Source organism: Struthio camelus, chromosome 9 (genome assembly GCF_040807025.1).
Source record: "Struthio camelus isolate bStrCam1 chromosome 9, bStrCam1.hap1, whole genome shotgun sequence".
NCBI lineage: Eukaryota > Metazoa > Chordata > Aves > Struthioniformes > Struthionidae > Struthio > Struthio camelus.
In genome coordinates, this window is record NC_090950.1 from 21,608,133 (window position 1) to 21,623,020 (window position 14,888).

At 41.4% G+C, this 14,888-nt stretch overlaps 1 protein-coding gene across 5 annotated transcripts in view; it reads left to right on the top strand.

The window, feature by feature from the left end:
- Positions 1-224: 224 nt before the first annotated feature.
- Positions 225-14,888, top strand: part of ARMC9 (armadillo repeat containing 9) — a 79,215-nt gene continuing 64,551 nt past the window's right edge. For 2 of the 5 annotated variants that reach the window (XM_068954067.1, XM_068954069.1), the window contains exons 1-7: positions 225-310; positions 698-785; positions 2,488-2,613; positions 3,180-3,350; positions 4,992-5,147; positions 7,673-7,765; positions 8,962-8,986. In XM_068954067.1, the coding sequence (XP_068810168.1) occupies positions 735-785; positions 2,488-2,613; positions 3,180-3,350; positions 4,992-5,147; positions 7,673-7,765; positions 8,962-8,986 (622 nt within the window). In that variant the 5' untranslated portion in view covers positions 225-310; positions 698-734. Of the gene's footprint in view, positions 315-541; positions 613-697; positions 786-2,487; positions 2,614-3,179; positions 3,351-4,991; positions 5,148-7,672; positions 7,766-8,961; positions 8,987-14,888 lie in introns of those variants that run through there. The other 3 variants (XM_068954070.1, XM_068954068.1, XM_009682163.2) reach the window with 3 other exon arrangements.

Sequence of the window (14,888 nt, forward strand, 5' to 3'; positions counted from 1 at the left end):
CCGGGGCCTGTCTCGACCTCAGCTGTTAGAGACGGGCAGGCGGCGGTTGGCCTGGCCCCCCACAGGCCGCGGCCTCGCCCCGGGGCCACGATGGCCGCGGCCCCCTCGGCCCCCTCCCCGCCCCGCGGCTGCAGCTCCGCCCGCCGCGGTCTAGGGGGCGCTGCCCGACGGCTCGTCGTGCCGGGCCCCATTCCCGGCCTGGGATTGGCTGGGAGTTATCACGTGCGGCGGGAGGGGGCGTGGCTTGGCAAGGAGCGGTGAGCGAAGCTGCCGTTACCAAGGCGACGGGAGGAGCCGGCGGGGCTGCGGGGTAGGTAGGCCGCGCTGCGCCGGGCCGGGCCGGGCCGCCCTCGGGGCTGCCGGGGAGGGAGGTGAGGGCGGAGGGGCGGCCGGTCCCCCGGAGGTAGGCGGCAGCTGGGCTGGGGCTCCATGGCGCCGCGCTGGGTGCGCTCGCCCCGGCCCCGGCCCCGGCCCGTGGGGGTGCGGGGTGCCCGGCGGGCGGGCAGGCGGGAGCCGCCGTGCAGGCCGGCGGGCGCAGACTTCGCCGCTTCTTCGGAGCTGGCAGGCGGGAAGGGTCTTTCTCTATCGCCGCGTTTGGAGAGGAGACGGCTGGTGAGCTGGGCGTGACTGGGGTATGGCTGAGCTGTGCACGCCCTTGTACTGCCTGCTGACGCTCCCCACCTTTCTCGCTTTCTAGGTTTTTCAGCGATGAGACTTAGCAGTAACCCCTTACAATGGGTGATGTTCTAGCTTACGAAGCTGAGCTGCTGGGACTAGTGAGAGAGGTTAGTTTTCTCTTTTTTTTTTTTTTTTCCTCCTTATGAAATAAGCAAAGAGAAATTTCATAGTGCTTATATTCAGGAATGAGACATTGCAGCTGTGATCTGAATTCTGTTGTTACCTAACTGACAAAATATTTGCTTCTCCTTGGCATCCTATTGACTTCTGTCATGCTCTGTGAATTCAAAGGGCTCAATGTCCATTGAAGGTCAACAGTCGACCATCTAGAATTATCTGTTGTTCCTTGTAAATGAGGCCTTTGTTGCTTGGAACGGGTAACTTGATTAGATCCACAGAGAGCTGCAGGGCTCAAGTCTGACCTGTGATACCGGTGAGATCCTCTAAACATGACTTAGCTACGTAATTCCATGGCTGTATAAAATCACAGAGGCCCCTAGAATTTTTCCTAATAAAGCCCAGACTGAAGTCGTGCATGGTTTAATGCCTAAGCAAGATCATCCAGTTAGGCACCGCTCCTCTACCCGTGCTGCCTGTAAGAGGTGATCAGAAGATATTCTAAAGTCTGAAATGATCCAGCAAAAAATACAGTGGGAGACAAACTTTTAAAGAGTGGGTATCTCTGTGGTAGTCTGTCCTCCTGCCTTTCAGATAAATTAGCTAAAATGGGAGATTTGTTTACTCAGTGTGATTTGGATCAAGACATAAGCTGTGATCTGTCTGCTACATGTTACTGCCTTGTTCCTTTGATCAGCACTGTTTAGGGCCTTAGTGAAGAGGAAATCAGCAACTTTCTCCCCTGCCAAAATCCTTGTATGACCCAGTGCTGTGGAGGGGGAGTCACTAATGGAAGTTAACCGTTAAGCCATTATTGTACCTAGCTTTCCACAGACTGTCTGTTGAAAGGCTGGACAGCTACTCTCTGTCTAAAGAGTCCACTAAATGGCAAAACATTGCAAAACCTAGAACTTTTGATGTGTCTAAGAAAACAAATCTTAAAAAGAGTTCTAAGTACTTAATGATGAATATGTTAACAGTGAAGGAAGTAAGCAGTTCCTGTACACGTTTTTGTGGCAACATTGGACATACAGATCAAGTGTGCAAGACCAAATGTTGTGTCTTGCCTCAGCAACCAATAACTAAGACTTCTGAGATGGGGAAAAAATTGCGTATAATGTAACGTATAATGTAAATGACGGAGAGAGAGAGAGGACTGTTTCTCTCTTTCTCAGAAGAACAACGCTTGTTTTGCTACTTATTATTTTGGCTTGCTTGTATAGCTTCAGATATTATGAATGATCTGGCTTAGGTTGAAACTATCTGACTGTTTTGGAGATGACGGTTATGCGTTCTTTTAAGAATTCTGCCCTCTGGTTATGCGTTCCTTAAGAATTCTGCCCTCTGAGACCATTATTTACAAGGGAGTTACTTGCTTGTTTCTTCAACCAAGATATTGCGTTAGTAGATTCTAGTTCCTTTTCTTCTTTGGTTGAGTGAAGTTATTGGCTAAATTAAGGGACATCATTCTTTCGGAGAGGGTGTGCTTGATTGTCAGTATTATCCTCTAGGACATATGAAGGAACTCAGTTGAGAGGCAAGATTTTCTTACTGCAGGAGATTCCTGTGCAGACTTTGGCATTTACAGACCATGCAACAGAGAAACTTTAAAGGACTCTGTAATTCACGGGTCGCTCTTTGAAACATTAATAATCTAAAAATTATTGTCCATATGTGTTTTTTTTCTTATAGTATTTGGATTTTGCTGATTTTGAAGAAACAGTGAAGATATTGGTGAAGGAATGTAAAATAAAAGGGAAGCCACTACCTAAATCGGCAGGTGTTTCCCTGAGAGATTCAAAAGCTTTGACTATTCAGGTAATGCATCATTTTCATTTATTTTGAGTAACTAATACTCAAAACAGTTAAAGGCCACTAACCATCTTTTATTTTATTACAGCAGCTGAGATTATCCAAAGTCTCTGAAATGATTCTTGATTATTTGGAGAAGGCTGCTAGCAGTCTTCTCTCAGCGCAGGAAAATTCAAATTTGCTTTTATGCAGAGCCCTACTTCTTTTGAACCTGAGGGAGTAGTTTTGGTTCACGCTTAGGTTTTTAGCTGGCCTTACTTGGAAAAGGCTGATTTTTTCACACGCTGTAGGCACTTGTTTTTCGTTATGGTATCATGGGCCCCCAAACTCATTAGACAGGCTTGAAAATTTAGGCTTTGCTTCTTGCATTGATGGCTGATTCAGGCTCTGAAACAGAGTAAAAATAGGTGGAGAAAGAATATTTAGGTGGTCGTTGAATGGTAAGAGGTTTTGCGTAAAACTTTAATTGAAAGTCTTCAGATTGCGCTTGAATTCTTCACTTGCTAACCCACTGTTGAAAAGTGTAGTTCTTCTGTGTTTGGTTTTTCACTGAATGCTTTTCCCTTCTGCAGAAAGATCTACTTACAGCATTTGAAAATGGAGAGCAGAAAGTTTTCTTCCGACTTTGGAAGGAGCATATATCGTCTTCAGTTCGAGACAGTGAGCCGGTTGCTCAGAAGCTGGAGTTCTATCTTCACATACATTTTGCCACCTACCTCTTGAAACACTCTGTGGGAAAGCCTGTAAGTTTAGTTTACAGTTTGAACTTAAGACTGCTTTTGTTTCTTTTACTTCATGTATTTGTCTTTGGTGTGGATGAGGTCGGTGTTCTTAGTTAGAATTCCCAGAATTCAGATCCAGTCTTTGGGCAGCAGTCTGCATTTGGGTTGAAAGCAGGCCCTTGTATTGCAAAGTACAGAAATGAAATTTGGAGGTGTCCTTCTCTTGGACGTCCTGAAACACTTTCATTTGGAAAATATCGACTTGCTGATATTTTCACCCCTCTAGTTGTATTCTGTAGGAAATTCTTAAAACACTCGGGTTTGGGGGTTTTGTTTGTTTGTTTTTAGTTTGGGCCAAAGCCATTTGCTGAGAAATAAACATTCCTGATAAAAGGGAGAAGTTGAATCTTGACCAGTTCACTGTACCGTGTTTGAAGGTACCATTCCAAACGGTCATAAAACAAAATCTCCGTTACCTAGGGCTGGGATATCTTAGGTGATACGTTTATTATGAAGAACAGGCATTTAAGCAGCCTGGAGCCAACTGGATCTGCCAGGCTCCTGCCTTACTCCTGTCAGCTGTTTGCAGAACTGCTTGGATGCCTTCAGTGTGTGTTTTCCAGCCTCTGACTAAGGTGCTCTTCATCTGTTCTGTGGGCCAGCTCACCTGGAGCGCTGGTAAACTAGCAGAGATACTTGGGAAAGCTCAGTGTTGAGCCAGGCAGGATCCAACAGGGCTTCCGCTCGTTATAAGCTCATTTAAGGCAGGCTTCTCAAAGGCAATGTTGGACTCGAGCTATCACAGTACCAACCTGGCTATGTTCCCACACAGTTCTGAGTGTTGTGCATACATCTGACCTGGGTCTGAGTGGGGTAGGAGTATGTTTACCAGGGCTGCTGACTTGGACTTGGCATCATGTGAATGCATGATATAGCCTCTGGATCCAAACTCAGTCAGCTTCTCTATAGTTAGTCCACAGACAGCAGAGAGTTGACTGCAGGGAGTAGTAGTAATAATAAGAAAAATGTATCAGAAGGATTTTATTAGTAGAGTTTATCAGTGGCTCGTGTGAAAACAGCTTTCTGTAAAGCATATGACTTTAACAGGATCTCTTCTGGGTTTAGTACAAACCTTACTGTGAAATGGATCTTCAAATAAAACGTCATCCAATAAAATATACTCAGTCCAGTTTTTGATGCTGCATATGGTTGTTGATCCAGTGATTTTCCCCTCCTCCCCCCGATGTTGGATCTTACAGTGGATTTTACAGTTCTGTGCTTTTCACTGAAATGAAGTGCATCTAGAGTCAGGTAGATACTTCCTCTCTGCTTTGAGTGTGGGAATAACACTCTGCTTTAGAAATTTACCCTGAAGTGGGCAGGAATAATTTACGCTCCAGAGCAATCAGCCCTCTCTTCCTTTACTGGAGCTGGACAACAGAAACAACAGGCAGTTTCCATTTGAGTGGTGAAATTAGGATGTAATGCGCTCTCGTTAAATGAGTGTTGCTTCTTAGGTTGGCTGTATTACTTAGATAACGATTATTCTTGGATTTCAGACTTGAAAATGATGTTGGATTTAGGTCTCTACTTTAATTGGTCAGCCTTACTGTGCGTTCAGAGTAGTTTTCTTCACAATAAATGTGCTGCTTTATTTCCCAGGACAAAGCTGAACTTGAGGAAAGGATTTCTCTCTTTAAAACATACCTAGAAACAAAAGGAGCTGCACTTAGCCAGACAACAGAGTTTCTTCCCTTCTATGCTTTGCCTTTTGTTCCTAATCCCATGGTACATCCTTCATTTAAAGAACTTTTCCAGGTAAGCATGTATTTTGCAGAGGCGTTTTTTATTGATTTTTCTCGTTGGGTGATAGATATTAAATGATATTTAGTTTGGTAATGGCTTTTGTTGTTTCTTTAACAGAAACTGTACAGTCATAAAATAACGTATTTTCTATAGGGGAAGGATTGTGAGAGTGTTATCGATAACAGAGTACTATCTTACATATTTTTTATATTGTGCCGTAAATGCTATGCTGCCTTTGTTTCATAGATAAGAATTGCTGCCTATCCTTTCTTTCCAGGCAGCCCTGAAATATGCATGCTTCTGGGAATCACTACGCCGTAGTTTAAGTCTACTTGCTTACATTTCTACTTCTTTAAGGTTATTGCCCAAGATACCCCATCAGGTGTTTATGTATAGCTGAATTTTGAGTATAACTAGGTGGAGGAGAATGAAGCAGTTGCATCTCTTGTGGAACAGAGAAACTCAAATTTATAAGTAATCCTCGTGTAATAGAAAAGGAAAATGTAATTGTCTCAGTTTAGATAACAGAGACTGTTTAGATTCAGAGACTGAGGGAATGATTGTAGAGACGGTGTCCGGAGCTATGATTTGAAGTTCCAAAGTATCAGTGGTGATTCTTGGGAGGAGGGTACTGCCACCATCTGTCCTGCTGAGAGCTTATTCCTGCAGTTTAAAACTACACCTTAACTTCTTGGCTATGCTGGAAACAGCTGTTTGTGCAGCTGCACTGGGATTGGATCAAGGAACTGATCTGCTTTACTGCATACGATTGTGCGTGTATACTGCTCCCATGTACACACACATGCGCACTCACACAAATTTGTTTGTAAAAATATGTAAATATGCATAATGTTTTGCAGGGTTATATACTTAATAAGCTTCACTGTCCTACCACATGAGCAGTTGTGCTGGCTCATCCAAGCAGCTGTGGGCAGTCATTGTGGAGGGAGAGAGATCTCTTTAGCCTGTATTGCTGCCAAGTGCTTTTTGATATCAAATCAAAGCTTAAGTGATACTTACCCTAGGGTTGACTTTAGACATACTAGCTGATGAGGAGCTCCAGTTAACACCAAAAAAGGCATATACTGCCATTTTCCTTTGGGATTAGCTATAAATAATGAGGCATACTGGTTGATCTCGGAGACGGGACATAAATACTCTTTTTATAATTATACTTAGCAGCTTTTCCTTCTAAATGTCTTGTCTGAGACAAGACCCGCAGGTTTATTCATAGTAACTCAGTGTCCAAGTTCTCAATCCAGTCACACATGTTTTCTTGTGGGAACTGTACAACTCAAATTCCTGTTAGTGTTGAAGCACAGATTGTTTTACGTTTGGGAAAGAACAGCAGTAAGTCACTAATCTACTAAGCAGTGTTCTTGCAGTGTTTTTTTTCCTTGGGCATCTGCTGCTTTATACAGCTGGAGGTTTTGAGTTTTTGTTTAATATACCTTGAAAAAAAAAGATAGACTCATTTCTGTAAGAGTCATGGTTCCTTTGGTAATATGCAGCGTACTGTGATGCACCACTGTTTTGACACTGAGTTGATGAATGTGGCGATTACAGTTCTGTATGCTCTCCAACGTGGTAAAACACAAAGGCAAATTTGAGCTGCAAGAGCAGCTTGCAATGTACATACGTAAACACATACATGTATATATGTGTGTGTATGTGTATATTCATGTATATATACATATGCACAGAGCAGTAAATTCAGGAAGCTCCTGCTGCCTGTTGAAAAGCACTGCTTTTTCACCTGATGGCTAACTTATCGTCAAGCAGAAACCAGTTTAAATGAAGGTTTGAAATAGAAGAAATGAGTAATCAAAATGATTCTTAGACGTAATATATATTTCTTCCATAACGATTGTTTTCTCATGCTTATGAGACAATTTATGTCAGACAGAGGGAAGGCAGCAGTTCAGTTACTGGCGGATACGTTAGTGCATTTTTCATATATGAGTTGTTTTCTGCTCCAAATCCATTTTAGAAATGTTGTACCCTGATCACTGATGTCGTGTCATGACCTTTGCAGTAGTTTTTGACGAAATCTAGAAGTCCCAATTGTCATCAGGAGTGAAAGATGAGTACAGTGATTTCTTTTTGAAAAGAATGGAAAAGGATTTGTTTTGTGCTCTGTTAAAGAAAGTACGTTTATATTCCTCTTTTTATCTTTTATCCATGTTGCTTATACTTTAAAAGTGCATTTAATTTAGAAGCAATTGTGGCCTGTGCGTACAAGGCACCAACACTAGTCTGACAGAAGTACTTAGAATGACAGTTTTATATTGAAATAAAGCTACACCATGTTTTTAGAACTCTTGTCTAGGAGTAATACTAAATTCACTTCTAATTTCTGTGCATGTCTGAGTAGTTAGTAAACATGTTTGCTTCAGTAACAGTGAAGGAAAATCTTTTCTCTACAGCGCTGGCTGCTTTGTTTACTAGAGGGGAAGGTTACTGTGATCCAAACAGTACTGTCAGCATAAGTGTACATATTTGGTGAACAGCTGTCATCTTTTGTTTTTCTTTTCAAGGATTCTTGGACATCGGATTTAAGGACAAGATTGGAAAAGTTCCTGTCTCTGACTCTCAAAGCCAGCCAGACACCCAGGCTTCTCACTTTATTTGTATCCTTTTGAAAAAACACTTTAAAGATCATTAGAATTATTGTAAAGAGGAAGTATAACATATTGGAAGTGTGTGCTGCTAAGATTTATTGCATAATTGCAGTAACACTACTGCTTGGTGTTTTTTAGAGCAGGAAACATTTACAGTCCACGTTCAGAAAAGCTGTTTGAAAATTGTGTCAATTATAAAGACAATATATGGATGCATAGGAACCTGTGTATTTATTGTATAACCATTCTTTACTTCCAAGTACAAAATACAGGATGCCTGAAGGCACGATCCTGACCTGACCTGACCTGACTTCTTTCTTAGCCTTTGTAAAGCTGTTAGTCTTTTCAATCAGCCATTTCAGGGGCTAGCTGGATTTTTTTGAGCACTTTCAGTAGTTCCAGAAATTATTATTTTACTAAGAGTTGTGCTTCAGACTTTATTTTCTTCTAATACTGTTGTTTATGCTATGTTGTCAGGCCTAATTGCAGAGTAACTAGCTGTATGACAAGATTGCCTTCTCCATTTTTGGTCGGTACAGTTAAGAACAAGGCAGGGAGGACTAAACTGGAGCCTTTCTCTCTGGCTCTTTTTTCTCCCCGCTTTCTCGCCGCTTTCTGGTGTTGAGCTGGAAATGTTATTTTTCTTCCTGCTCGTTTGCCAGGGTGGGGATCAATGATTACAAGAGACTGCTTTCACTCCTGTGTTATGTCTCTTGGTGTGGGAATCTGGCATAGAGGGATTGAAGAAAGTTTTCCCTTTCCTTATTCCTCTTTATGGAGTCACGGACTGCATCCTGACTGAGCCCTCAAAATTTCTTTAGTATAAAAAGTTCTAAACCATTTGCCTGTTCTTATGTTGATTTTATGTAAAGTCAACAGTTTGACTTTTGATTTTGGTGTTAATAGTTTAGTTTGGAGTTACCGTCTTTTATGCCTCAGGACAAGGACTGAATCTAGTGTCTTCAGAGCTCAGAAGAGAGTCTCGTGTCTTTGTACAACATTCTTGGCTAGATGCCATATGAGATTTTTTTGTGTTTATTTTTGCATTTCTATGAAGCATCAGGCAGTGACTGTTGTCTGGGACAATAGGGATATTTTACTTGCTTGGGTTTGCCAGTTGGTTGAGTTTCTTCGTCTGTGTGTATGGCATAAACGCTTACTGAAAGGCCACTTTTTCCTGAACTGCTCCTACTCTTGAACGACAGAAGGAGAATGGGCAGTGCAACAAAGGTGAGTGTTGAGGTGTGGTAAGGTTGTTCCCTAGGATCAGTATGTTTTTAGGGGCTGTAGTTGAGAGGAAGGTGGGCCTGGGATGACAGGAAAGCTAGAGATGCACGGCAAAAAGTCTTTTGAAGTCGAATTCCCTGTCCTGGTGATAGTTACTGCTGAGCTGCTTGAGGTCAATAGGGCTGAGCACAGGCATATAACTAGAAATGGCAGGGGGCCTAGTAGCAAGGTTTGTATTTTAAGCCTGTTATGTCCTGCAATAAAAGTGTGGTAAAAACGAGTGGAGAACTCTGTACCAAGTGCATAGCAGCTCTCGATTTTTAGTTAGGATTAAAACAAGTTCCTCAGATTCCTTTCCAGTATGTGCTTACACCTGTCTACCTCTTCCTGATTTGACATCTCGGTCAATTATTCTGAAGATTATTGGATCTTTTTAGAGCAAATTGATTTTAAGATATTTTTTTCCCCTCTTCATTCATCCTATTTAAAATCTTTAAATTGTATTGTTGTGTTGTTGGTATTAGTTGAATTAGAATGTGTTAATATAAGGGTGATTTTCTCATGTGCTGTATTTTTACGTAAGCTGTTCACAACCACTGAAGTGTCTAAATGACTTAGGTTCATTTAAAAAAAAGATAATTCGAGCGCTAAATCTCACTAGATGCTGATGGCACTCAAAGTATATGCCTTTTAAAAATCAGTTCAATAAATAAAGCTTAGGTTCCTACCTCCCTTAAGTTCATTTTTCATTTGTCTTTCCATGTTTAGTTTGTTGGTAGGGACTTACATGAGCCCAGCTTGGGATCCTAAAATGACTTTTCCTATTGAGTTTGGTTTAATCTGTAGTTTTACCTTGAGGATTTATTATTTGTGGATTGAATTAAAAAGAAAAAGAGGTTCATCTCTCAGTGTGAGTTCCAGGTATTTGCTCTGTTATTTTGTGCTCTGTGTTGCATTAGACTTTCACTGAATAATACAGGGTTATCTTTGTAGATCTTTATTTTCCAGAAGTTGTTCTTTTTTCCTTGTAATGGACTTTTCTGAAGGGAAGAATTCCATACTGTGATTAAGAAGAAATAACTACATGATGGAGCCTGAATTATTTCGGGCCTAATTATTTTTTATTTGAGCAGGTTCTGTGCTCTGTACAAGTAGAGACTGTCTTGGTGTTGAATCTGTGTGGATAAGCCTTAATTTGTAGATCTGTTGTGTGTCTTGGAGTTTAAATCAGTTTGGATTTTTCTTAAAGGTTATTTGAGGCCTGTCTCACATGAAAGAGTATTGGATCTGAGAGCTTAGCTTTGCAGCGTGCTTCTCAGCTCACGTGAGATCCATGGTACCTACTAACTGTTGGAGAATGTTTGCTTTATCATCGAAGGAGAAATGCAAACAAAATTAGTAGGTTACACATGAACGAAGAGCAGTATGGCGGAGAGTCCAGAGAACAGCCTTTTGTAAATAGTTGCTAGTCACTAGTCTGACATACTGAAGCACTTTAAGTCTGGGTGGGATGGTACATATGCTCTTGAGGATGTCCTGGTGGGTTCAGTGTGTTTACCTTTCCTGATTAACCTGCTACAATCTCTGGCTCTTCATCAGTTTCCTGAAAAACTTTTATATCTGTATGACTTTCAAAGCCATCTGTGTGGCAGTTGTGCTTACCCTACAGCTCTCCCATATGTGTTCAGTTTGGCTGGATAGAGAAGAAGAGTTGCAAAATGGTTGGCGTGCTGCATGAGGAGCTTCAGTCTTCCTGTGCAAACAGGAATGGAGAGAATGAAGTATTTGGAAGGTGCTCGGCTCCTGTTCCCTCCATTGCCTCATTACAAATCTGTGGATGAGTTCATAGCCACTCTTCCACTTTTGGGGGGAAGGGGAGGGCGGGAGGAAGTGTGTCAGGCTGTTGCATATGAGAAGGTGAAGTGTGACCCACCTACCTGTCAAGATTTGCTGTAGTTTGAATGGATATTAACATGGGAAGATGTCCGTTTAGAATATGGACAGTAATTTATATGGAAATGAGGTGAGCAGGCAGGAGGTGGAGGAGCTGCCCTCTCTCCCAGGAGAGAGGTATTGGGTAGCAGCTAAGCAGCCCTAGTGTTTGGCAGCAGCTCTTGGGACCTGCAGCTCCTCTGTTGAGAGTCCCACTGCATCACACACAGGAACTCAGCTGGGCCAGGATCTGTGCTTCTAGCAAAGGATGTGAGGGTAGACTGAGATTAGAGAAACACAGAGAGTGCGGGCTCGGAAGTATGCTTGAATGTATGTGAGATGCTGTAAAGACCAATCTCTCACTCGAAAAGCTTGTGGAATTGTGTGTATATGCGTAACTGCTTGGCAGCACAAAGGAGCTAGAGTCAAGACATTAAAAAGGCTTGACAAATAAATACAGATCGTTACGTACATGAGAGAGTAAGAGCAAATCAAGTAAAAAGGTAAAAGCACACAGAAGTTTAGAAGATGCCTCATGCCAGCCTCTTCATTTGGGAGAGTCGCCAGCTTTACTGTGTACTTTATCCTCCTAAACCAGAAGGTTAGTCCTCTGCGCTTTATGGTCTTTTCTTTCCCTCTACATACGAATAATGATTCTGGTAGGTCTTAGGCCTGGTGCTTTTTTTTTTTTTTTTTTTTTTTTTTTACTTTCCCTTCTGTACAGGCTTAGCATATTATAAATTGGCTGTGGAAATCATTTGCCCATGTTGGGAGTTGTGGCTGGGATAGAGAGAGAATGAGAGAAAGAGTGACCAAGTGTCTTGAGTTACTCTTTATTTCCTGTTAGGGGGGCAGTGTGATCGCTGTTGCAAGGTGACTTAAACGTGAATTGCCTCTGAAAGCCGGTCGCTTTCCTTCTCCCCTATCCTGTCTCAGGTTGCAGTGATTTAACGTTTTAAGCAAGCAAGCAAATGTTGATTTTTACCTGGAGCGGTAGCTCCCTCATCTGGCCACACAAATGCTGATGTTGGTTATGGGGATCAGGCAGGAATGTAAGAGGGGGAATAGAGCAGTGTGGCACCACCTCTTTCAACAACAGTCTGTGCTTACCTCAGTTACAGTGACAATGACGAAAGCTTCCTACCTTCTCAGTAAGAGGAACTTGTGTGTTTTGAAATTTTTCCTTTTTCTGTAAAATTATTAATGTTTGAAAAGATGGTAATGTAAAAATGCAAGCTGCGTCAAGAGTTCTTAATTCCTCCCTCTGACCCCTTTTTCTTTTCTTTTAAAGACCAGGGCTTATGACTGATTAAATTTTTGGTTTAATGGGCAAGGGATAGTTTGGATCCTGATTCTTAATCGTTTGAGTATGTAGTTTTTCCTGCTGACTGTAACTGGAAGGGGGATTTTCATGAGCAGAAATATACCCCTGCCAGGCTATGAAAAGCAAGCAACTGATGAGTGGTTTTATGTTTCATGACTCTGATGCTTCAAACTTTCCTCTGAGTGAAAGTCACGCTCCGGCTGTATCCACTAGACATTTCTGAATTGAACGTGTTGTATCATAATTGAATAAAATGTATTCCACTTTGTTCCCCCAGACAAAGGGAGTAAAGTGCTGAGGAGAGGCCCGTTTGGTGCAACGGGTGTTCTTGGAATCTTTGTCGGCTTAGAAAAATATTCGTGTTGTGGCGCTACGTCATATTAAAGCTGTGGTAGCTGTTCTGCGGTGGTGGTTGTGGAGTCAGGATAAAATCAAATGTGAATGATTATTATCAAGGAAAAATCATTTGGGCTATATTTGGAAGCGACCTTAACTCTTCTTATTTTTTTTTTTTAAGTTGATAAAACTCAATTAAACTGGAAGCGGTGTTAACAGCTTGGAGAATTCTGAAGTTTAAGCGAACTTGCTGAGAGAACTAATGTGCCACGGGGAGCTTTTTCAGCGTTCTTTTTTTCCAGTGTATTTCGGTGGGTTTGAACAGGACCTGTGGCTTGGCACAGCCTCTGCTGTTATTTCCCACGGAGTTTTTGGCTCCCTCATTAGAATGGCTTGACTTGCAGTTTGATACTAAGTGTCAGTCGCAAACCCTGCCGGGGCCAAGTTAATAATTAATAAATGATTCTCAGAAAGGGACCATTCTTAGAGGGGAGGAGGTGGCGAGGGTAAAATAACTGCCTGGGCTTTTTTTATACATGAATTTTGAAAGAGTACCGATTAGAAGTAAGAGAACGTACCTCTTCTGCATTCTGTGCTTTATTTTAAAACTGTCAGTTTGTAGAGCTGAAGTTTATAGCTAAAGTTTATAAATGTACTTTTTTCTCTAAAAGAACATTTAGCTAACATTTCTGAAATTGAGTATAAGCTGTTCTGCCGTATATTGCTTTTCATATGAATGAGATAAAAGCAGCCTATTCCAGAAACCCTAAAAAATCCGTAAGATGTGGTAAATTTTTAAAGTAATTTCCAACATCAGAATTCAGAGAGCTATCTACTGATTTCTGTCCTTTTCATTTATAACAAAAGTTTTATTGGCAGTTCTGTCTGAATAGTGTTATTCTGGCACTTTTGTGTCATTTATGTCCATATGTTTATTACTTTATGAAGCAGTTTGTCAGAAAATAACTTTCCGTACAGTTATTTGGCAGATATTTGTGCGTAATTAGTATATCACTGTCTGTAATACAATTGGATTGCCATTGTAGAAGACGGTTTGTGAAGGCTCAGCCAGATAAGCCATGGTGCTTACACACTTCTTCCACTCTCTGTTCTTCCCTCTGCTGAAGATTGCCGTTCCTGTGCTAGCTGCTGCGGAGCAGGGCAGAGGTTTGTGCCCAGGGTCAGAGAGCAGGGGAGCCGATGGTTAGCTAGGGGCGATTATGTTTTAAATAGCTTTACCTGAATTCTCCAGAGCTTATCTATCATAGCTGCAAGGTGCTCAGCTGAGTAGTCAATCAGACCAATGGTATGTGCTGAGGTTTTTTAAACACACAGCATAGCTGTGTAGTGAAACTTTGCACTGCTGTAGGATTCTCCAAATGAAGATCCCAAAGCATGTCTACTTGTATCAGGTTTCCTAACACTTCTGTGGTACAGGAAGGTACTGTCTACATCTTTATGGAAAGGAATAGTGAATGATGAAAGAGCATAACACTCTCCTCAAACACAGTCAACAAAGTCTGTTCAAAGACAGGAACAGGAACTAGTTCTTCTGGTTTCCAATGTTGTCTCTTGCTACTTACTTGCTTTGCTTTTCTTCCTTCTGTATCTATTTAAATCTAAACTGTGTCATAGTAGTATGACTGTAGTTTGAAATGCAGTACTCTATCCCATGAAATTCTGAAATTTGTGGAAAAAATCCTACTCTAGTCTGAAATTCCATAGTCAAGTTGATTTCTGTACATTGTTTAACAGAAAATTCTATGGTAAATATTCAGTCTGTTTGCAGATAGGTAAAATGTCATTTTCACAACACTGGAGCAAAACTGGCTTCCTATCAGACTATTTTAAAGCATAAATATTCTAGCAAAATCTATAAACATCAGCAGTAATTATAGCATTAGTGTGCCTCTCTTCGTGGTTTTGCCTGGCTGTGAAGGTATCCGCAGTGACACACAGCTTCAGACCGCATTCCTGTCTTCCATGTATAACATGCTGATTTTCTAGTTCTGCGACAGGGATGGGAGATACAGATTTCAATGCTTAAAGTATTGTTTGGTTTGCTTCTTTCATCTCTGAAGTAACTGAAGCTTAAGGAACAAAATGTACAAGAAGGTATTTTTTTTTCTTAATTTAGACAAAAATAAAAGAAAAGTTGGAATTATTTTCAGCTATTGAAATACGTGCTAAAAGTAACTGATATAGCTCACCATCGACCAATAAAGGATGGAATCACCTGAAAAAAATTGTGGTAAAACTGGGGACATCTGTGGTCAGATGATGCAGAGGAGTCCTTGCAACTTTGAAGAATTC